General features: G+C 39.4%; 2 protein-coding genes and 2 non-coding genes across 4 annotated transcripts in view; 1 reads left to right on the plus strand and 3 right to left on the minus strand.

The window, feature by feature from the left end:
• The window catches only part of polr1a (RNA polymerase I subunit A), a 29314-nt gene extending 19418 nt beyond the window's left edge, over window positions 1-9896 (minus strand). The window contains exons 1-19 of the mRNA XM_042492936.2: window positions 9758-9896; window positions 9197-9305; window positions 8933-9028; window positions 8539-8688; window positions 8173-8283; window positions 7919-8004; window positions 7467-7555; window positions 7187-7267; window positions 6437-6554; window positions 6066-6207; window positions 5735-5896; window positions 4444-4566; window positions 4093-4320; window positions 3899-4006; window positions 3652-3798; window positions 1644-1835; window positions 1285-1434; window positions 580-763; window positions 372-454 (exon numbers count right to left, since the gene is read on the minus strand). Coding sequence (XP_042348870.2) covers window positions 372-454; window positions 580-763; window positions 1285-1434; window positions 1644-1835; window positions 3652-3798; window positions 3899-4006; window positions 4093-4320; window positions 4444-4566; window positions 5735-5896; window positions 6066-6207; window positions 6437-6554; window positions 7187-7267; window positions 7467-7555; window positions 7919-8004; window positions 8173-8283; window positions 8539-8688; window positions 8933-9028; window positions 9197-9305; window positions 9758-9834 — 2436 coding nt within the window. The 5' untranslated portion in view covers window positions 9835-9896. The remainder of the gene's footprint in view (window positions 1-371; window positions 455-579; window positions 764-1284; window positions 1435-1643; window positions 1836-3651; window positions 3799-3898; window positions 4007-4092; window positions 4321-4443; window positions 4567-5734; window positions 5897-6065; window positions 6208-6436; window positions 6555-7186; window positions 7268-7466; window positions 7556-7918; window positions 8005-8172; window positions 8284-8538; window positions 8689-8932; window positions 9029-9196; window positions 9306-9757) is intronic.
• On the minus strand, window positions 2407-2543 carry LOC121948574 (small nucleolar RNA SNORA5). The gene has a single exon (XR_006106164.2). It is a non-coding gene; the product is annotated as a small nucleolar RNA SNORA5 (small nucleolar RNA).
• Window positions 5328-5464, minus strand: LOC121948572 (small nucleolar RNA SNORA5). Its single transcript, XR_006106162.1, has one exon. It is a non-coding gene; the product is annotated as a small nucleolar RNA SNORA5 (small nucleolar RNA).
• Window positions 9883-21713, plus strand: ptcd3 (pentatricopeptide repeat domain 3). The gene is made up of 24 exons (XM_042492937.2): window positions 9883-9995; window positions 10132-10264; window positions 10959-11011; window positions 11194-11233; window positions 11437-11482; window positions 11584-11652; window positions 12076-12180; window positions 13290-13413; window positions 13540-13643; window positions 14087-14251; window positions 14933-14993; window positions 15471-15550; window positions 16164-16308; window positions 16430-16480; window positions 16586-16675; window positions 17684-17712; window positions 18135-18241; window positions 18645-18723; window positions 18891-18981; window positions 19263-19348; window positions 19526-19671; window positions 19818-19859; window positions 20326-20484; window positions 21532-21713. Exons 2-24 carry the CDS (start codon window positions 10137-10139, stop codon window positions 21575-21577), a joined length of 2046 nt encoding a protein of 681 aa, XP_042348871.2. The 5' UTR covers window positions 9883-9995; window positions 10132-10136; the 3' UTR covers window positions 21578-21713.
• Window positions 21714-23486: the final 1773 nt, after the last annotated feature.

Genomic DNA, 23486 nt, shown 5'->3' on the forward strand with positions numbered 1-23486 from the left:
TACTGAAGATTTTAGTTTTGCTGCTTAAAAGTCACACGACAATAGCTGGAATGACATTACGGCTCTTATTGCATTATTCTAAGCAGAAAACTGCTTGAATGTGAAATCTGCTATGTAAATAGTGCACCAGGTGCAGGCACACATGACTCTTAAAGAGAATGGGATGTAACACTCATGATTGGCTGGATTCATGTCACGCCCAAAACACACACATTATCAATTAAAGAATTAAATAAAACTCCTTTTGCCTTTCTTATACATTTTCTAGGTAGCAAAAATAGTCGAAAACAACCTAAATGCACTTGCACCATGCACTTCAGATCGTTTAAATAGGGCTTTTATAAGTTATAAAAGCTGGTGCTTTGACTTACTTTGGTGCCAATCTTCAGTGATTTTTGAATGATTTTTTTCCTCTGCTTGTTGGCGCCTGGTTTCACTAGGATGTCTTCCACACCTAGACACGAACACAAAAACCATTTTAAACGTAACGCTCTTCTACCTTTGGTAAACACACAAAAAACTGACAGACATAAACTAGTAGTGTGGCAGGTGCGTAATTTCCTGTCTGTGGCTTCTTACCCAGAGTGAAGCCTCTGTACAGCTGCAGGTAGGCAGTGAAGAGTCGAGCCAGACAGCTGAGCAGTTTGCCGCTGGTCTCCCCTCCATACAGCTCGTAGCAGCAGTGGACCAGACCGTAGGCTGAGGAGCCGTAGTGAGCTTTGTCCAGAACCCCCACCAACAGCTCCCCCTGACGAATCACCACCTGGGAAACAAAGAAAAAGAGGGATGAAAGAGAGGTTAATGCATTTCAAATAAACATTCAAAATGTCATATATTGACTCACTTTGAACCCCAACGTTTTTTAAAGATATTTTTGGGGCTTTTTTTTGGCCTTCATTTGAAAGGACAGAGTGTAAGTGTGAAAGGGAAAGAGAGAAGGGACGACATGCGGCGAAGTTCCAAGGTCGGAGTCGAACCCACGACTGAGGACTCAGCCTTTGTACAGAGGGCGCCTGCTCTATCCACTGAGACACCGACGCCACTGAACCCCTTATTTAAATACACACCAGCTCCATCAAACATGTTCTTAATGTGTGTATTAACATGGTACGAGTCACGTTAAACGATCTTGGTTACAAATTTCATTTTGCCAAAAACAGACAAAAAGAACAGAGAGTTTGTATGAATTACTGTTGGCGCGTCTGGATTTGGATTGATAAAGTAAATCTTTACACCGTGTGTGTGTGTGTGTGTGTGTGTGTGTGTGTGTGTGTGCGCGCGCACCTGTGAGTCACACATGCTGTCAGGGTTGTATCCTGGTGAAGCTCGTGGGGGGACTTGGATCCACGCTTTGCTGGGGATTTTGGATTTGCCAACCAGGTTGAGAGGCACAGCCTTCTGTGGGATTACATTCAGCAGCAGCGTCGACACCACCTACGACAAAAAACAAGTTAATGACACACTACTTCTGCCACATGATGGCAGAGAAACACAAATAACTGGGATTAAATTAAAAATAAATTATGGTCGCAGCTGTGTTTATCTTGAATAAAGTAGAAGACAAAAGCTGCAGAGAGTGAACATGTGACTTGAACTTTTGGGGTAATCTGCCTTCCTTCTTTCAGCTGTCACAGTCATATCACCTGCTTTCCTGTCCACAGCTGCTGTGGTTTGAGGATGGCCGGCGGCAGCAGTTTAACTCTCCCTGGTTTGTCAGTCAGTCCTCTGTACACCAACTCGATGTACTGGACTCTGGTGAAGAAACAGCCTCGTATCGTCATCCTCGTACCCGATACCATGTGGTCCTGGATCAGACCTGCCAAAGGTTTACCATCCTAAAATCAAAGAGAGAAACATGAGTGCTGACCTGTGTATGTTTTTAAGAATTGTGCATGACACCAAAGAAGCCCCCTGCACTTGAAGTGGGCCCGCACAGTTCACTTCACCATGTTTGTCTTTGTATGTAGTAGTAGTAATGACTTTTAAGGCTTAATATTCATAATATACAAGTGAAGACATCTTAAGAGTTCAAAGTACCTGCTGCTCTTCTAGACTTACAAAATGTTATCAAACTGAATGGATCACATCCCGACAGTCAAACAAGTAATTTCATGAATGCTCTATATTTAATGCAGACATGAGAGAGTTATTGTGATATTATCAACTAACTATTGGAAAGAAAGATAATAAGGATATTTTCCAAACTAGTCATTTAAATTGTTTTTTTGAGGGAAATAATTAAAAAAAACTCAATTAAGAGGAAATTATTTATTTTACTGAACCTCAAATCTTCATAGTGACATACAGCTGGACAGACCTTATCTAGTAAATAGCCCAAATCTGAACATTTGTGTATTATTAATGGCAGCTGCACAGTAATAATACTGTTAGCCCGTGCTACCTAATGTCTGTGTGCAGTACATATTTATCCCCAGGGGCCATGATGGAGCACCGTGGGGCCCATGAACTACACCTTCACTGTAGCAGCCATTTTGGCCAGAGGCATCCACTGAGGAGGAAGCACTGAATTTGACAAGGCTGCACTTTAAAAAAAACAAAACAAAAAAAAAACTTATTTCAGTTCCAGGTTTTCTCTCTGTTTACTGGTTTGAATAATGATTTTGAATAATTATGTTTGAATAATTATGAGCATCAGACAGGTGAACTCTGTCATATTCTGCTGATTTTAAATAAACAGTCATTTGACAACATCATTAGCCTGAATGAACAATAAAAAAAACACATTTCATACCAGCTTCAATTGTGTTTGGTAGATACTCAACATTTTTGGTGGCAGCTGCAGCGCAATAGCACTCTTTACTGATTTCAGTTTTTTTCACGACATGTTTGTGTTTGTGTAGTATATATTTTGTAAACCAGCTTATCAGCTTATATTTTTGATATATCAGTATTTAAAAAAACCCATTAAAATAATAATAATCTAAAATGCATAAGGGACAATGTCTAACAAAGCTCCCAATTTCAGCCTCTGCAGAGGCCATTGATTCATGGATTCTTGGATGGACAACTCTAGGGGCTATATATATAGAATTTTTTAAAAATGCACCTCTAAGAGCATAGCGTGTATGATGAAAAATAGCAGTGCACACAACTCTGAAAATCTTAAACAATAAATAAAGGTGCATGGTTGTGGAGACAATCCAAAAACAAACCGCACACCAGCACTTACACATGAATTCATTCATTTAATGTGTGCAAAATAAACAGAAATATATGTATTTCAGCTGATGACGGCTTTGAAGCTGAAACACGTGCATTTGGTTTTATTTCATCCACGTTAAATAAGTTAATTTATGTGTGAGTGCAGGAGTTCTGTTTGTTTTTGCATTATATCACTCATCACCTGCCAAAAAAAAAAAAATAGGACCACTCATTTATATTTGCAATCAAAATATCTAAGCTTGGTTATCCAAACAACTGTGTAATCCTGCTTTCTGAATCAGGCCTCAGCGCTAATGAAACAAGACAGATATACCACAGACACTCAAAAACAAGTCTGTTAAAACTGAACACAATATAAAACTTTAGAAGCGCTGTTGCTTATCTGCAGCTACCGTTACCTCAGAGTTGAAATCTGTGACAATCTGTGTTATATTAAAAATCTTCTACCTACAATGTATATGAGCTCACCTTGGGGACGAGGTACTGCTGGTCGGTGCTGACTAACGTGTAGGCCTCTGCTCTGCCCAGCTCACTTTGAGGGAAGTGCGCATTCATTTCGTCTCCATCAAAGTCAGCGTTGTACGCCTTGCAGTTGGCGTAGTGGAGCCTTAAAACCTGTGGCATCAAATCAAGGTCAAGTACAATTTGTTGATTTATCATATGTCTATTACAACCACATGAAAAAAAGGTGTATTAGATATGGATTAGATCGTACCTTCTCTCCTGGTAAGATCCGCGCACAGTGAGCTTGTATGGAGGCTCTGTGCAGAGTCGGCTGTCTGTTCAGTAACAAAACATCTCCGTTCTTTATATGACGATTCACCTGCACAGACAAAAGAAGACGAGTAAAGAGCTATGTCACTGAAAATAAAAAGTTAACTCACACTGCAGGGTGAGCATATGACTTACGATCTTCATGGGCATCTTATGTGGACCGGGACAAGGCGTTAGCAGTTGCTTGGCAACAGCTTCTCTCTGTGCAAGGCTGGCAGCTGATAGGATGGTTCTCCTGCCATCTTCGTTTATCACCATGGATGCACCAGGGTGGACGTTGGGCCCGTTCAGAACAGCCTGACGAAGCTCCTTCACGTTCCATGGTGTGACCGGCTGGGGGTACGTCAGCTTGGTGGCAAACACCTGCAGGAGCGCGAAGAGTTTCTTATGTTCAAAGTTGGAGCTCTATCTATGTTTCCCCTTCATCAAAGACGTGCGGTATTTCTGTTTAGGGTAAGCATAAATCGGAAACAAAGTCAGGGTTACCATTGGTATTCCGATCTCATTGGTCCCGATGTACATGTCCGGACAGATGACAGATCGTGCAGCGTAATCCACTCGTTTTCCCATCATGTGTTTCCGAAACAATCCATCCTTCTTCTCTAAGATCTGGCAGCAGAGAGGAGACAATTAAATAACTGGCATGTCTTTATCAGCAAACAAACTGACCTCTGCAAACCACTAACGTACAGTTTACATCCATGGCTATGAAAACATGGATGCTTCACACACATCTCCCCTCTGTGGTTAAGAAGATCTCTACAATCAGCATGGTTTCAAGATGGGCACCCAAAATTACTGTTACCAATTCAGTATCTGAACAAATGTCTCCCCTTCTGTTCCTGAGTTATGGTGTTGAATGCAGAAAAATGTTTTGCAAAGCATTATGATGTCACAGTGATGTTGATCTTTGACTTTTGGATGTAAAATTTCGTCACTTTTATCCTTTTTCAAATTTGATCCTACTGGACATTTTTTGTGAAATCTTTTCATAATTAACACATGCATTGTTGAGTTATGGCCAGAAACGTCTGGTCTCCAGACCTCCGTGAGGTCAAAGTGACCTTGACCTTTGACCACCAAATTCTAAACAGTTTATTGTTGAGTCGACATTTGTGCCAAATTTGAAAACATTTCCTCAGGGCTCCTTGAAATATTGTGTTCTCGAGAATGAAATAGATGCAAGGTCACAGTGTGCTTTTCACACCAAAAATGGGACAGATGGACAACCGCAAATTGCAATGCCTCCATCCACAAATATCACCACCATGGAGTCATAAAAACACATTAAATATCCGCATCAACTGTGTACATTGTTTGGTAGACACTCAACAGCAGAACTGGTTCAGTTCATTTGAACACATGTTTGTGTTTGTATGTAGTACATATTTATCCCCAGAGGTCATGATGGAGCACCGTGGGGCCCATGAACTACACCATCACTGTGGCAGCCGTTTTGGCCAGTGGCATCCACTGAGGAGGAAGCACTGAATTTGACAAGGCTGCATTTTAGCTAGTGCAAACATAGGTCTATTAAAATAATGGGCATAAAAAGGAGGCATAAAAAAGATTGGTTATTAGCTACCCTGTCATGTGACAGTTTGTTACACTGTATGACTTGTTTACTATGTTGTAGTCCTATTACATTATATCACTGTGATGATTGTTGATGCAGAGGCAGCTGGAAAAACATAGTAATGTGACAGTAACCCTCACACAATAGGTCATGTAGCACTGTAGTGTTTTATGTTACAAACAGTATCTGTGTTAATGTTACCTGTCTGATTCCAGGGTATTTCTCTGTCATCATTTTGTCCATGTCACTGTCAAAGACGACGTTAACGTGGGTCTGTAGTCGGATCCAGATGTTGTAGAGTTTATCTGTAAGTGTCTGTCCGGGAATTCCCTTCAGAAACGTCTGGTCTGTCTGCTCAGGAGCCTGGGAGGGATAAGAGAGGACAGGCTGACAAATTCTGTTAACCATACTATGTAGCTGACCACAAAAATCAGGATGTTTTACCTCCAACTCTTATTATTACATACAGAAATAAATTTAAAACTATGAGAAAAGAGGGTAACACTGTAACACGTAGCACACGTCATCTTACCTCTCCCTCCTGAGGAGTCTTCTCTCCTGCTAGGAGAGCCAGAAGTTTCCTTATGATTTCACAGTCCTTCATGACAGCCTGCATGTTGACTGTCTGACCATTTGTAAACATCTGGTCGCCCAGTCGATTTATTGGACGATACCTTACGGAGAGGTGAAGGGGTATGATTAAGTAAAAGGGTCACACAACTTCTGCAAACATCACTTATATTGTGATTTCATAATCACAATAAGAAATATATCTATATATGAGATGTTATTCTAGTTTTGCATCCCTCCCAGTTTGTACTGGCTTGTTTTGCTTTTGTGCAAATGTTGGTTCAATTGTACAGTTAAATGTACAGTATGTTAGTGTGTTTTCTCTCGCTGTACCTGCAGGGTGGGACCACCAACAGCTCCAGGAAGAAGAGGTCTGGATAGAAACCTTTCCCTCCCTCCTCTGACACTGCCCCCTCATTCAGCCCCGAGAACAGATGCTTCAAGAAGAACCCTGGAAGACACCCATGCTGTATGAATTATGCTTTGAAAATGTTTTCTTTAAAAGCAGCTGTTTTTTTGCAAATCAGCCATTTTGCATCCTAAAAAATATAAAAAAGGACTCTGTGATTATGGACACAAAAGGACACAAAACTTTGGATAAATTTTAAAGTCTTTCCAAAGAAATTCAAACTGAATCTTAATCAATAACAACATATAAGAAATTTGGGGGAAAATGTGGGGGGAAAAAAGTTTAAAAGGGGACCAAAAACACATAGAAGTAGTGAACATGTCATCACTGCTCCTTCAAATACGGAATACTTCACATCCAAAGTGATCTGTATCACTTTGGATAAAGTATCTGTAAAGCAATTACTCAGGCCGTGTTATGGTGAATTACTGAAGAAAACTATGTTTTTCTCAAATGCCTTCACAGTGAATGAATGAGATGTGGATTAAACTTCACACGTTGTGTGAGAGTTTGTAAATGGATGTTTTGACAAAGTTTGCTCTTGTTAAACTTAAGACCCCAATGACTATGCCTGAAGGCATTTTCTTCAAAAATGGTCACTTGGGGGTGAGATTTTCCTTTTAACAGTCCAGTTCTTATGTTAATGTTGGTGGGTAGCTGTTTTCTTGACCTACCTTCTTCCTCCCACAGCTTGTTGATGTGTTCTCTGGCAGTACTGGCTGTCAGGTAGACCCTCTTTCCAGCCATCAGATTCTCTGCAGGAAGACAAAATATCTGGTTTACATCTATTTATTGTATGTATATATGTAAAGGCAAGGCTTACAACTGGTGACATGTGAGTGCAGAGCAACAGGTTAACACGTCACTTGAACAAAAAACACAAATAGGCCCCCCTTCACTTAGAAGTTAACAATATGTTTATTCTCAGCCGGACTTCTTTAAAATATGACTTACCATCAGTATTTCCACTGATCTGTGCTCCTGATGGCATGGTGACAATCAGCTTACTGTTATGCTCACAGCGCACCGTGAACCTGCCGCCCCTTCGCGTACAGAAACCATGATTACAGCATAGAATGGACTATTACAGATTTGACTAATAAGCATATGACCATTTGCATCAGTAAAGCTGATTTTTGTAATAAAATCAGCTTTACAGATGTAAATGGAAATAATGGACAACTGCAGATGTTTTCTCCTGTGTGCTTAGTTGCTGAGTGCAGAAAACAAGGCCTAAAATCAGGTGGTAAATAGAATAGTATATTGAGTATGTACTTCTGTAAATATGACTGGCATTACGTGACTCATAACAAGGACGTATATGTTTGAAATGTGATATACAAATTGTTTTAGACCAGCATTTAATGAAAATTAAGTTTATTGCATAATCACTTTTATTATGTTACCTGCAGTAAGGGCACTTTCTCGTCTTCATGTGGCTCTTCCAGAAGTCATTTATCAGACTACTCTTCTTTTCAACAAGGTGTTTGATCTGAAAAAATGTATACATACACAGACACATTAGACCACTGTGCCTTCATGAGAGCTGCACATATAATAATGTAGTTTTCATATTTTAAATCAAATTAAAAAGTTGTTATGGGATTTTAGGTGTGTGCATTTGTTGGTAACTGAGTGCCGTGTGTCAGTGTGTACTCACCGGTTTGATGTTCTCTGAACCATCAGCGTTCTCTCCAACTATCATGTCTGTAAACTCCTTAAGCACCAGCTCGATCTCATCTCCAGTGGCTTTGGGATTCTGCTCTAGGTGCTAACACACACACACACACACACAGTGCAAATAAATTAATAAATAATGTATTAACAGAGAACCACTGATTTACAGTATGACAGTTACAAAACCACTTTGGAGATGCATAAGTCAGAAGAACAGATCAGATGCAAGACTCCCACATTCACAGTGAACACAAAATCTATTCTATATATTTGCACATCACCCAAATAATACCATCACAATTCATCAATATCCTGCTATAATTAATTTTCACAGCAAGTTTAACCCCACCTGGTTGAGCACTTGTTCTATCTGGTAGACGTCCTGCATGGCGCCATGGTCCACTAACTTCAGCTGGTTCAGCAGCAGGTGGATGGCAGCTCGGGAACATGTTAACATGTGACATGACAGACAGGAACTACGAATCAGCAGGTAAAGTTTCTGATGAAGGAGAGAATAAGGAGGGGGTTAGAGAAAAACAATACAAAATAAAAATAAAATAAAAAAATAATTAGAAAAAATCCTCAAAGAAGGTGGATTGGAGTTCGAGAAAGTGATGAAAAGCAAATTCCAATTTGTACCCTGCAGTGTACGAGTACCACATCCAGTAATACTGAGCTGCAAACATGTGAGTGTACTTGCATGTAAATGTACAGCTGTGTGGTGCATTTGCAGACATGCTTACATCAAAGAACAGTGGGTTGTATACAGGCAGAGGCAGCTCTACATGTCCAAGGTGGCCTGGACAGTTGTTGAAGTCCTGACAGCAGGTTGAACACACCTGGTAAGAACAATAACAGTAAGTTACATGAATAAATAAGTAAATAAATAAAGACTTGTTTTAAATTAAGACTCAATCTTAAACTTTACACAAAGAGATAGGTCAACCAAAAAGGTACAACAGCGTTTTACAATGTATGTAAATAATGTGATCAGAGTTGAGACGCACTTCTTTGCTGTCAGCTGGTCCTAAGGCCAAATCGTAGAGGCTGTTTGGGGCCACATTCCCAACAGCATCAAGAAACCTGGAGTTTGTGATTGCCTTCACACTCAACTTCCTGGGAAGGGATATAAGAAGAACACATTATTATACAATCTGCTTCCACGTTTACATTGGATAATTATCAACTTTTTTTGGTCATTTACTGCAGTGAATGACTGGTAGTTTTGGCACATAGCTGTAATCAGTATATAGTCGGTTTAGTGTCATTTTGATAGATCCCTACAGAGTCAAACAGAAGTGGGTGAAAATAAATACAATGGGGGGTAACGGTGTATCATTTGACTGACACCCACTGTTACTGAAAGCGAGTCAAGTTTGTTGCACAAAAAATAATTATTAAATATCTATAATGACCACAAACATAGTAACCTAGTGTTAACCTAGTGTAATTAGTGTCATGTTAGAACTAGAGCATGGCGTTACAGTATGCTAGACGAGTAACTTTAGTCTTGTTGTTTTGATCTCATGTTTAGCATTAAAGTCAAAAGCTAACAGGCCATTACTCACCTTATCTCTTCGGCAGAGTACATGCCAAACGACATGCCCTCCAGTCGCCGCCATGGCACTTCTTTTCTAAACAACATTTTGGAGAATTAGCCAGACTTTTTGGTGCTTATTGATATAAATTCATGGCGTATAGTTACACCACGCGACGCAAAGTCGCTCCCGTTCCGCACGTGGGTCTTCAGATCAAACGAAACATTAGAGGGGAGACACAAATGCAGATGCAATTTCCATTAATACGGTGTATATTGTACTTTTAAAATAACAAATTCACGATCAGATTTGGACATTACTAAATGTTAAATGTTAAATGCAAATACAGTTCAGCAATTCTTAAAAACTCAAAGTGTAATTATTCTTCTCTCCCCTATTCTTAGCGCACATGGTTTGTCCCTCCCAGAAGCCTTCAGTTTGTAACAACATGGCGGCGCCCGGCAGGCACGTAGGGCATTATATCCACAGAAACAGCCGATTTTTGTTAAATAATTTCGAGCAGGTGTGGGGTCACAGGTAAGACAGCTCTTTTTCTTTAAAGCATACTATTATTCAGCCGTTTATTCTACTTCTATTGTGCCTCCTACATGCAGAAGAGCTGTAGCTAGCCTTGCATCATTTGACAGGAGGTCATGTCTTCACGAGCCGCTGAGCTACACCGCTGCAGCAAATGTTGACAAAATGTTTAATAACTGAGCACATGTACACGGAATTTTACCTCAGCGATTTCATACGGGTTATCTTTGTCAGTTAGAAAGAAGGCGTCTTTCATCCTCACTGTACATCCTGCTTGTTGACTGGTATTGATATAGACTTCATACACAGCTGAACCTTTTGATGCAGCTTTATTTGTCTTGATGTTGTCTGTACAGGTTTAATTTACTTAGAAAATAGCTACTATATGTCCAGTAAGGCGATCTATGAATTATCACTACAGGAGGACTGCAGCATCCTAATTTATCTTATCAACACCACTCTGGAATGTATCAAACTTATGATGCACAGATGCACAAATGTACATACTAGTATGTACATTTTAAAGCAGCATAAGGCACATAAACCCTGCATATTATCCATCTCTTACATTTTTAAAAATGTACATAGTGCTGTGAAACTGAAACCTAATGCACATATTTATATTTTCTTCTACATTATATATTTTGTATCTTTACTTTCCTTTTTGGAAATCAGATTGTTTTGGTTTTTCCAGGAGTTTTGGTTGGACCTCAGCTGTGCGCCAACAAGCTGCAGAGGCCAATAAAGGTAATATGGAATAAAAGTCAATAAAAAAAACAGCAGGATCTTTGGAATATCTGATTTATTGAAAAATGTATAGAATTTAGAGAAATTCTGGCCCTTCCATTATATTGGACTAAATCACTCATCCAGAGGCAAGGCATCATCAGTGGCATTAAAATGACACCCTGCTCTCGATGTTGTTGCAGAATCTACAGAGACTGTTGTCATCCCCAGGAAGAAAACATGGTATGTGTCATTTTCACTGTTAAACCCCGTTTTGATGTTTTATACAGTGCTGGCAACACTGTGCACCTTATAGTCTGCGAAACCTCAGTTACATCTTTAGATAGAGTCACTTAGTTTTAAATAAAGTCAGCTAAGTGTTTTATTTTGTATATATATTTTGTCTTTAAACAACACTGAATTGAATGTCTCTTCTTATTGAACAGGAGCAAGGAGGCGGTGCTGGAGGCTCTGGCTTCAACTGTCAGCAGGGTGAGAGCTCCATCACATCTCTTTGATCATCAGTGGGGATATTTACTTGTGTATGTGTGTGCCTGCGTGTTAATCCTTTTTTTTTTCTTTTCTACCTGCAGGATCCCACAGCATATTCCTACCAGTTCCAGGATGATCCTTACCTCTCTCCAAGGACATCAAATGAGTTTGTACGCCAAAATCATGCTTCGTTTTACACTGACAGTCACGTTACTCAGCTGGCTTATTTTTGTTTTCTTTTTCTATTCTGAAGTCATCTTTCATCCATATTTACCTAAAAATGGACCCCTGGGTTGATAAACCATTGTTATGAATGTTTTTAAGTTTTCGTTTTAATTATGTTTCTGTCATTTTAGATTGGCATCTAATTTTAATGTGGGTATTATGTAAAAATCATACAGATGTTGTGTCTCAGAATTATTATTTTTTTTAATTTTGGTCACATAATTTGTTTTATTTCAGTTTATAACACTGTTTTAACTCCCTTTATGTACTTATAACAACAACCCCTTTGAGATCACATTAAGATGTAGTCAAACTGATGTATGATTGTCTCTCTCTCTCTCTCTCTCTCTCTCTCTCTCTCTTTGCAGAAGTTGTTCTCTCTCTCTCAGGAGTCTGGCAGAGCTGCAGCCAAATATTTTATCAACAGCAATCCTAAGTTCTTCACCAAAGACGTTGCTGAGCCACATATACCAGTAAGAAACACACACAAATGAGTGAATACGCAGAGGGGGGTGGAGAAAATGCAGGCACAGGTGTGTGTTTAATGAGGAGGACTGTGATCAAACAGCGTTACATTGCAGCCTTAAAAAGCTCAATCCAGGACAGTTTATTATAGTAAAAAAACTTTAGCTTTACTCTCACAGTCGAACTGATCTTGTTTGGTTTTACTTTCAAGGAGCTCTATTCAATATTCAGAGTGCAACTGTCTCTACTTCTCCACCCAATTAGCACATATTTACTGTTTTTTATTCTTCAATGTGGGAAAACCCACTAAAAATATGTAACAGACTCCTTCCAGTAGACCATAGGGGTGTACACAGCTCTGCAGCAGACGAGTGTACCTTCCTGTTTTTTTACTGGTATGTCACATTTAACGTCATGGATACACTGAAAAATGGTGTCAATAAACAATGGAAGGCAGCAAGGAGGCCAGTGCAAATTTTATGGTGCTTAATTTGTCATACATATCTGTTTTATATGTTACTTATTTAGTTTCTATTTTTAAATGTTTGAGCTCTGCTTGCGCTTGATTTTTCGACAGTACATCAATGCGTCACAAAAGGGCTGAAAACAAGGTGTCAGATTAGGAGCCCATCTTAGCTGAAGCGAATAAATGCTCATGACTGCTGCAGATTAATTTGTTCCAAGAATAAATGCCAATTTTAACAGTTCCCACTAAAAACAAAACCTGAGTGTGAGTGCGCTGACCGGAAGGTGTTGCGTTATGCTTCTTCGGCTGGAGCGTCTGCTGCAGAAAAGCAAAGAAGCTCGAATAACAACACACTCAGGAAGCATGACTTCATTCTGTGCTCAGGATGCCATCACTCCACCATATATTTACATAGCAAATAATGGTTTACTACTGTATTAATGCTGCGGAGAACCATTAGTGTTAAAAGCTTTGCTAATGGAACCTCTCACAGAGTAAAAATATCACAGGTTATTTATATTGCTTTGGACAACAGTATTGTTTGATTCTCATTGTGTGTGTGTGTGTGTGTGTGTGTGTGTGTGTGTGTGTGTGTGTGTGCGTGCGTGTGTGCGTGTGTGCGTGTGTGGGTGCGTGTGTGTGTGTGTGTAGTGTCTGATGCCAGAGACCGTGTTGCCGCTTCTTGAGGAGGTGAGCGAGGAGGCTCTGAAGGAGCGAATCAACCTGAGGAAAGTTACAGCTGCTGTTGACATGTATGACCAACTCCTGCAAGCTGGTGAGAACACGCACACACGCGCGCGCACACACACACACACACACACACACACACACACACACACACACACACACACATATTCTCTGATTTAGGAAAGTTGTCACATCAACTCTTCAATTCTTCCAGGCACAGCAGTCTCTATGGAAACGACCCATGACCTGTTAGACCTGATCTGTCTCTACTGTGACAAAGACCCTGTCCAGGAGGGAGAACCACAGACAGAGGACACGGTGAGTCCTCCCCGAGACAAACCTCAAATGTGACAGTCAGAGATGAGTAATAAAATTAAAGCTTAAACAACTTTTTTTTTTCATTATCAATTATTTGTGATTAATTGTTTCGTCTATAAAAGGTCAAAACAGTGTTAGGAGTCCATCACAGTTTTCCCAGATTCCAAGATGACATCTTCAAGTGTTGTGTTATTAACAGTTGTAGAAGAAGACTTAGGGTGTTTTGTCTTAAAAAAACAATGACTAAAAAACATTTGCTGATTATCAAGATAACTATGATTAATGTCTGACGATCAGTCAGTCAATCAACAAACTGATGCAGTTTTAGACACAATAAACTCAAAGCTGGGTTTTGCTGCAGCAAATGGAAACAACATAGCTGGAACCTACAGACATCATGTTAGAACTACAGTATTTATGTGTGTTTACTGTTGTGTTTTCAGGAGGAGTCAGGAGAGGAGGTGAAGAGAAAGACAGCGAGGCTGAGTCGGGCTACAGACCTGCTGAAGGCGACTTGGAGAGAAAACAACAACGCAGAGAGGATCTTTAACCTGCTGCCAGAGAGAGACACACGGTGTTACTCCGCTCTGATCCAAGGCATGGTGATGGTAAGAACACATTTATTACTGATGGAGCTGCTACTGCAAGAGCCTCTTTATGTTGTGTAAGAGGGTGCAGCAGAACCATTAGGTGGTTACATATACCGTAAAAAAAATGGATGTAGCTACTATGGTGTCATCCATTTGTTTTTGGACTGCTGTTTGGATGCTAGAAGTTTGGCATTTTGGCCATCGCCATGTAGTGTATTTGGAGCCAGAAGTGAACAAACTTAGACAAAAGTTGACCAGATTTACATGTACCTTTAATTCTTAGAAAATGTGAAAGGGTGAGTTGTATAAAAATTCACCCTTGTTCAGTAATTAATGTTATAGCGTCCAAAAGCTGTTTTGTTTGTTTTGGGTAACAGCCTGTAAATATGTTTATTTCTGCTTCAAAGCCAGGTATTGTCTTATGGGAATCTGGAGGAATTGAATGGCTTCTTGAGCCAGCCCCAAGTGGCCATTAGAGGAACTGCAGGTTTAAGCACTTCATACTGGCTTCATTTTTCAGCCCTGGAGGTTGCTGCTTGGGTGGTTACTATACTGTATAGTGATTGTTGTGGTAGTAAAACAGTGATTTTTACACATCCTTATCCCTTAATGCAGGATATAAACATATGTATATAGAGACAGCTGATAATTAATCAGCCAATAATAGAGACTTTTCTTTGTTTGTCTGTTTCTCCGCAGCATGGAGCCTTTGCAAAGGCCTTCAGCATGTTCACAGACATGCTAAACAACAGACTGACTGGTGAGTTGCTAGAGCAACATGAAGAACAAAATACCTCATTAGTTATAGTATGTAATCACCAATTGTAAAGCAATATTTGGAGCAAGAATTTTGGTTTGTAGTGATGTTCTTTTTTTTTTACTTTGCTTTAAAACTTTATAGAATACATTATGCAGGTCATTCTAATAAAGTGTAAATAATTCCTACAGTATTCTTTAAGTGTGACAATATTTTTCTATTTCAAGAGGCAGGTGCATGTTTTTGTTGTAATAACGTTACCTTTAAATGTCACTGTTAATTTACTACGTTCTTTTTATCTTCCATCAAATTACTTAGTTAAAGTATGTTAGGTGTTCCTGACAGTACCAGTAGATGGTGCTAGTTTTTAAAATCCCAGGCATACTGGTTCTCAAAAGACCCTCTGAGGCCTGCAGATAACCCACTGAAGCTTCTGTGTAGTGGAAGCAGGTGACCAATAACCAAACCCTCTGTTTCCAGCTGACGTCCACATCTTCAACGCTCTGATTTTGGCAGCTCCAGATGTCAGAGAAAACAATGAAAAATGGGACCTCATCGCTGTGAGACCAATTTTACTCTTCTGCCTATGAGTTTTTATTCAGATCTTAAGAAAAAACGCACCAGGTTTCCTTGTTAAAGACCTTCAGTGCCTTTACGTTACTGTTTATTTAAATGGTCTTATTCTATTTTTTGTTTGGGGGGCGGGGGGGTAGATGATTTTGGAGCCCCAAAATGTTCAATATTAGATACATAAAAAAATGTAAAATATATAGTATTATTAATAAAAAAGTGTAGAATATATGAATAAAGTGTGAAATTATTTAAGAAAACCCTGCCTTAATTTTTGACGTTATTATGTCAGTTTTATTCAATTTCTATTACCCAAAAAAATATTTTTGAAAAATGGCATTTTAAAATGTCAGTGGCAAAATAAAAATATCCAACATATATTACCCTTTTATTGAAATGAGATTGATGAAATAACACTATATAAATGATGCTTGCTGATTCATAGTAATTATAAAAAAATATTTAAAAAATGGTTGTTTCATAAATGTTTTGCAATTCATTCATGATAATTATTTATTTAACAATGAACACTTTGTGGCTCTAGAAAGTAAAATATGAACAGACTGTGGTGTGAAATTTGGATTTCTATCTCTGCGTCTGCAGGAGCTGCTGAACCAGATGAGGCAACAGAAAATTCAACCCAACCTGCTCACCTTCAACAGCGTTCTTAGAGCTCTCAGACGCTGCGGCTTTGTGGCCAAAACACACGCTCTGCACACTCTGAATGAGATGAGGGCTTTGGGAATAGGTGACTACAGACGCACGCACACACACACACACACACACACACACACACACACACACACACACACACACACACGAGACAACAAGACATTAATTTGTCACTTTGTGTCACTGTGTGTGTTCAGCTCCGAGCCTGGCCTCCTTCCATCACCTCCTGGCAATCTTTTGCAAATCAGGTAAAAACACTTTGGTGTTAAATCACACCTGAGCATCACTAGTACAGTCTTTGGTGACATCGTATGAATGCTGAGTTGTATTAAGTGATTTCATTTCCTCTCCAGCACCCCCTAGCAGGGGCAGCACTGACATGTTACAGGAAGTGATGTCAGAGATTAAAGAAACCAGCTTTACCTGCCAGGACCCCAATGATGGTATGTTGGAGTTTGTGTGTGTGTGTGTGTGTGTGTGTGTGTGTGTGTGTGTGTGTGTGTGTGTGTGTGTGTGTGTGTGTGTGTATATTTTCTCATTTTGTTTCACCATTTAAAACCCTGAGCAAACTGGCTTGATTTTTGATCGAGCAGCAAAAGAAGAAATGACCCAAAATTAGCAAGAAATTAGGCAACTGTAAGCAAAAATGGCCTGAAAATTGTTAATAAAATAAAACAAACAATAAACAAAAGAAAAGACCCAGGAAAAAGTGCTTTAAAATAATTTTAAATTTGCAATTACAATAATAATGAATATAGTTTTCCCATTTCCCATTTTCCCTAGCTTTTTAAAAAATAACTTAAATACTTGTAAAAGGCATCTGAAAGCAGCACAAAAAAGTACTGTCACACCAGTTTTCAAAGGGTTAAAGATCCAGTATGTAGGATTTAGGGGGATATTCTGGCCTATTGAATATAACATAATCAATATGTTTGTAACAGCATGTAAAAGTAACAATTGTTGTCTTATTGTTATCTTAGAATAAGGGAGCGGGTCCTCGTTCACGGAGATTGCCATGTTTCTACTGTAGCCCAGAATGGACAAATCAAACACTGGCTCTAGATAGGGCCACTGGTGTTTTCAAGTCGGCCGCTGTAGTCAGCAGCTTGCCCAAGACAAGCAGTGTTGGATAAACACTGATAAACACGATAATGTAAAACTGCTTTATTTCGTGCTTTTACTGGTTTAAATCTAAAGGTCCGTTTGTTTTGGAGAGGTGGAGAGCTCTGCAGATAATTCAGCTGCTGGAATTCTAAGCAAAAGTTTCAGCTGGTTGCGGTCTGCAATCCTCACTACTACATCCCACTAAATCCCCCTAAATCTCACTTACTGAACCTTTAAAATGCATTTAAAGCATGAAAAATCATAATCACCACAATAAGAGCAGAGAGGGTTATCTATTAGCATGTGGCTTTTAATAAAGATTTTGTATTCTCTCTTTCCCTTTCCAGTTCAATTCTTCTCAAACGCAATGAAAATAGTAAGTCTTTTTTATTACGTGCTTTGTTTTACTCACAAATGGGTTTCTATAAAGTGCAAGTCCTTTTTTTAGAACGATGACAGAGTCTTCAGTTAACAGCTTGTTATTTGAGTCCTTGTTTTTGATTAAGCACTTAAGTTTCTTTGCTTACTTTTAGATTTAAAGGTTAAAATGTGAATTATACCTTCGGCTTAATGTCCAGTTCAATCAATCCTGCCTTTTTTTTTTAACTAACATAAGTTATTTTTAAGAGATGCCAGCAGGTTTGGGCATCCTTTAGCTATTCTTAGATTGAATGTAAACTGCCATTAGCTTTTTAAGGGTTTCCAGAAAGTTTTAAATTTGTCTTATCATACACCATTTACTGTTTATCTGTTTGTCCACTCAACCTATTTTCTCCATGCCTATTGTTTTCATGATAGTGTCTGGACTGTAAAGACCTGGATCTGGGTTATAAGGTCCACAGTCTAGTGGAAACAGGGGAGAACTGGAGGCTTCTGGGAGATCAGTACCAAAGGAATATTTACTAGTGAGTAAAAACAGGGTTCCCACAGTCATGGAAAACCTGTAAAAGTCATGGAATTTGTAAAAATCATTGAAAGTTTTGTTGTGTATGTTGAAATTGTTCCAGCAATCAGAATAGAATAAACTTCTATGTAATTTACCATAACAGCTAATTCATTTTCTGCTGCTGTAAAAAGCCCTTCTCCAACTGAAAACACATCCCCTGTACCTGCTATATCCAGACGTTAGGATAGTAGGATCCAAGTTTTGGTCATTTAATTAACCACGTTAGTTATGAAACATATATTTATCAGCCTCAGCATAACCTGGAACCTGAAATGTAGGGATTAGACCTAATTATGTAGCTGAATTCTCGTATTTTAAGTGCTGTTTAAGTGCACCTCTCCTCTGTCCTCCGTCTTCTCCAGCGGTCGCTTCTTCAGCCTGCTCTGTATGATGGAGCACATTGACGGGGTGTTGAAGTGGTACAGACAGCACATTCCCTCGGTCAGTACACCTCTGCATCCCTCGCCACGCTTGGTCTTAATTTTACTCTTGGACAAAAAATTGAATAATCTCGATCTTTCATGTTCAAAGATGGATGATTAACTATTTATGTTCCCCCTAGCTTTATGGGAATGAACTTTACATGGAATCATGTTCTGTGTTTCCAGTTGTTCTACTCAAACAGTCACGGACTGATGGAACTGCTGCAGGCTCTGGACACCGACAGCCGTCTGGACTTGCTGCCCACAATATGGAAAGGTAAAAGAATCCACTGCATGTTCTTACATGGCTTTACTCCAATCAGCATGCTATTTTTTAGGTGAATAGTACCTGGTACTTTTTTTGGGGCCTCCACAGTTGAATTTCCATGGGAGTTGAACTAGAAGGCACTAGAAGGTGGAGTTAAAACTCTGCAGACCACTGACTGGTCAGAGAGGAATGAGGCATAATATCAGTACACGTCCTGAGTGACCACAGAGACACTGATATAAACTGTCAAGATTGAAACAAACTGCATCTGAGTCTGTGTCAATTTCCAGATATCTGCTCTCTGGGTCATGATAATAAGTCCAACCTGGTGGAGGAGCTGCTCACACTGATGGCCAGAGACATGCACAGCCCTGAGGTCAGTCAGACATGGACATGATGTGAGACTGGAGATACTAAAGCATAAAACCTGGCTGTGTTCATGAATATACATCTGTGTGTGTGTGTGTGTGTATGTGTGTCTGTGTGTGTGTGTGTGTGTGTGTGTGTGTGTGTGTGTGTGTGTGTGTGTGTCTGTGTGTGTGTGTTACTGCAGGTTCAGGAGTCTTTTGCAAAGTGTGCTTTGGATGTGAAGAGTGTGTTTGACGTCGACAGAGGGAGGAACAGGCTGGAGTGGAGCAACTCCTCCCTCTCAAACATCACCTCCCTGCTGCTGAGAGCCAACAATACCAAGGAGGCCTGGTGAGAGAGACGGCTGTTAATCCGCCCGCCAGTCAGTCCATTTACAGGAGAGCTTTTACCGCAGTCTGACTCTCCTGATGCCCACCACCAAATGATGTTAAAGTGAAATAAACCTGACTTCTCGTCCGCTCTATCTCTGTCTGCAGGGAGATGCTGAACCTCTTCAAATCCAAGAATAGAGTTCCTAAGTAAGTCTCTGCCCAATTACAAACATGAAGAACCCTTCAAAAAGTCCACAGAGCTCGAATTTATCGCATGGTCATTTCACATAGGAACTATTTATAACGAATATTGCTGCTATTTAGCTTTGAAAAACTACCATGTTGTGGAATTTTATGACAGCATGCTCTAACGTGTGATCACGTAGTAAAAATGGAGCTGTTTTTGTTGGCTTCGCCATCTCAAGCCTGTCATGACAGAAGGTTTCAACACATACTGTAAACACAAGGTAATAAAAAACGTAATTGTGTATTCAAACAAATAGTTAAGCATCACGTTTATCAACGTAAGTGACTCAAGATGTAACTGTTCCAATAGATAAAACACCTTGCAGGAGCAATGTGTAATCCCGTTTTAGAACTACTTCTGACACGGCTCAGATTTAAACGCTCGTGTTCTGTTTGTGATCGTGTGTTTCTGCTGTGTTTTCCTCAGTGAGGGCCTGTTTGAGGAGTTCCTGTCAGTGTGTCGCAACAATGGCTCCCCAGAGGAAGCAGTGGAGCTGGTTCAGATGTCCGCAGCCTATTGTCTGTCTGCAACACCAAGACTGGCAAAGCAAGCGCTGGCTGAGTTTAATCTGACCGAGGAACAAAGGTGAGGAGGTTTATGGTGTGACAGCAGGAAACATGTTTAGATCCATCATCTTGTGTTATGGGTGACACAAGAATAACTGTCATTTAGTCTGTCATTTAATTAGTCATTTAATTATTACAAAGTGACAGGGAACATAAAGGAAAAAGAGTTGGACAGATCATTATTTCACAAACACCAGGGACCTCTTTCACAAAAATAAACCCAAACCCAAATACAGCCCTTGTCTCTATCATTTTGCCCCTTACCCCTTCATTTTGTGCATCCAAATTTTGGGGTAGGGTGTCCTGATTCCTGTTGGGATAGAGCTGGAGGGTGAAGTTTTGGAGCTACATTGCCCTCCGAACAGAGGTTTCTCAGTGGCACACATTAAACCAAGTGTTACAAGAAGTCATTGGCAAGACGACTGCACAAGCAACAAAAGAAACCAACAAATGTATTAGTTTTGTTATGAAAGATTTAAAATTGCAGAGACCATAGTATTAGAGATAAGACTGGATTTTTTTTCCTAAATGCACTTAGGAAATATGTTTCGGTAATACTAAAAATCACAGATATCATTCTAAACTTGGATAGGACAGAATTTCAGACCGAGGAAGTTTCTGTAATGAAGCCCTAAGAGTCTAAACTGCATTAAACTAATCTTATAGCAAAATAATAGTGGCCTAACACGACAGAGCAGTCTAACATTTCTTTGTGAAATCAGACCCAGAGTTTCGGTGCACTGTATCTCCCCATCTGTGGAAAAGGCAGGTGTGATGGATGAATTAAAATTAACAACAAATAATAAACAGTGGCTAATCCATAGTTTTTGCACTGTACGCAGCAAAATTAAGAAGAGTAGATTTCCCTGTTTTAATTAGAAGGAAGTTTCCTTCCACAGAAGCTGCACATAGTATCTTTTCCTTTAAAACACAAGAGAGAAGCATCTGAGACAGCTGTTACACTGCTGAGAACTACAGAGGAAACTGTTCAAGTGGTATTTTGATCTCAGTTTAATGTATCATGTGTGTTTACTCTTTTGAAACTTGTTTTTCCTGTTTCATCCAGAGCTGTTTTATCTGAGCTGGAGTCTGCAGAACAGCCCTCTGAGTGAAGAAAACAACAGCAGGTGAACCGCTATGATGCAGACCCATCGATACAGAAAAATCTCAAATTCATATAGTTTACTTGTTTCGTTATCAGTGTAATAAAAATGTATGTCCCATAAATAAAATATAAACCTCTTGTAATGCTTTTGTGTGTGCACGTGTGTGTCCGCTAGAGGATGCCATTTCTCCTTATTCAGAGAATTTGTTTAGGGGGAAGTCACTCACTTTACATTGTTATGTCATAATTTGCAGTATCTTTCCCACTCTTTGTGCATCAGAGGATTCTTTCCAGCTCAGCAGTATATGCATGTGAAATTCACTATTTGTACTTTCTGACTTATCCATGACCATAAAATAAGTGGTTTAGAAGGAAAGATGCAGAGGCAAATTTCCCTGGGTGATAAATGACCCGACTTCCTCAAACCACTGATAAGCTACTTCCTCAAAACGCTGTGTGTGTGTCACATTTAAGGGATTAGGAATGTTGGTTTAGACGCTTCAGTGTCCTGTTTGATCCTCCAGCAGGTTCGGAAAGATTCATACATATAAATAGTGGCGTGTGTGCAGATGCAGGTATGCACTGTGTGTGTTTTTGCCGGGGGTTTCACAGACAGCATGTCTAGACAAGGAAAGAGGTGTAAGTTTGTGTGTGACACAATTTAATTACAACCCTCCAGCCTTTTAAAACTGAACCTCTGCTTGCTTTAGAATAAAATTTAGGAAAGAAGTTTCATGAAATAGAAAATGAAGCAAGCTATTGTGTTAATTGTGGTCATTTAAGGGCATTTTTATCAGTAATCACACTCTCTATCAATACATATCAAGGAAACATTGGCAAGTGTGTGTGTGTGTGTGTGTGTGTGTGTGTGTGTGTGTGTGTGTGTGTGTGTTCAAGCCTGCACAGGTGTGTGTGCCTCAATCAAAATGTTTTTTTTTTTTTTGACCAATCACGAGCCGAGCTGCTGGTATGACCATATAAGGAAAAGCAGTGGGCTAAAGTGAGGGGGGACTTTAAGATGGGTGTGGTTTGAGGAATTGTTCTGCTGAGGACCTGCCTAAAGCCACACACACACTCCCTGATACACACTGATAAACGCACAAGTGTCGCCTTTCAAACTTAACAAACAACTTCACAGACTGTTTTCTCTTTTGGCCCTGGGAAAAAACACACATTCACACCTTTACTCACACAAACTGTCTTGTCATGCTCTCACACGCACCAATTTTGAGAATCGTCAGCAAAAACACCACAAAGGATTTTTTCCTCTCTCTGTTTAACCCTTAAAAACCTGAGTAAATAGCCTTTATTTATTGCAAAAACATGGGAGGAAGGCAATGAGAATTTTGAGAAGAAAATAATTTTGCAAGAAATTAGTCAAAAATTACAAGAAAATTGCCTGAAAATGAGCAACACAAAACAAACATAAACAGGATTTAAAAAAAAAAAAAAAAAAAAACAAATTATATAAACTGCTTAAAGTTGATAATTTTATACCAATTTTTTAAAATTATTATTATTTTAGATATACTTCTCTTGAAAAAGCCATCTTTAAAAAAAAGTTTCTAAATCTATGAATTTCTTGCAATTTCCTTAAGTTTCTCTTAAGTTGCACATTGCCTTTTTTCCCACGTTTTTATAAATCACCACTTTGTACAGGGTTCAAAGGTTTAAGAAGAAATAACCTAAAATGTTTCTATTAATAACTATTTTTTTCTCTTCAGACCAAGCTTCTCAAACATTGTGGGATTTGGATGATAAAAAAAACAGTTTTTCACTCTGTTGGAGCACTGTTGAGGATTAGAAATGCCCTGAACGGACAGCCTCAAAGACCTGGAATAATGGGAGACGTGTAAAGTTACCAGCAACAATGGGGAGTTTGATTCGCCTGGATGAAAGGCAAACACATCACCAAA

This window comes from Plectropomus leopardus, chromosome 8 (genome assembly GCF_026936395.1).
Source record: "Plectropomus leopardus strain MGB_pleo_1.0 chromosome 8, ASM2693639v1, whole genome shotgun sequence".
Classification (NCBI taxonomy): Eukaryota; Metazoa; Chordata; class Actinopteri; order Perciformes; family Serranidae; genus Plectropomus; species Plectropomus leopardus.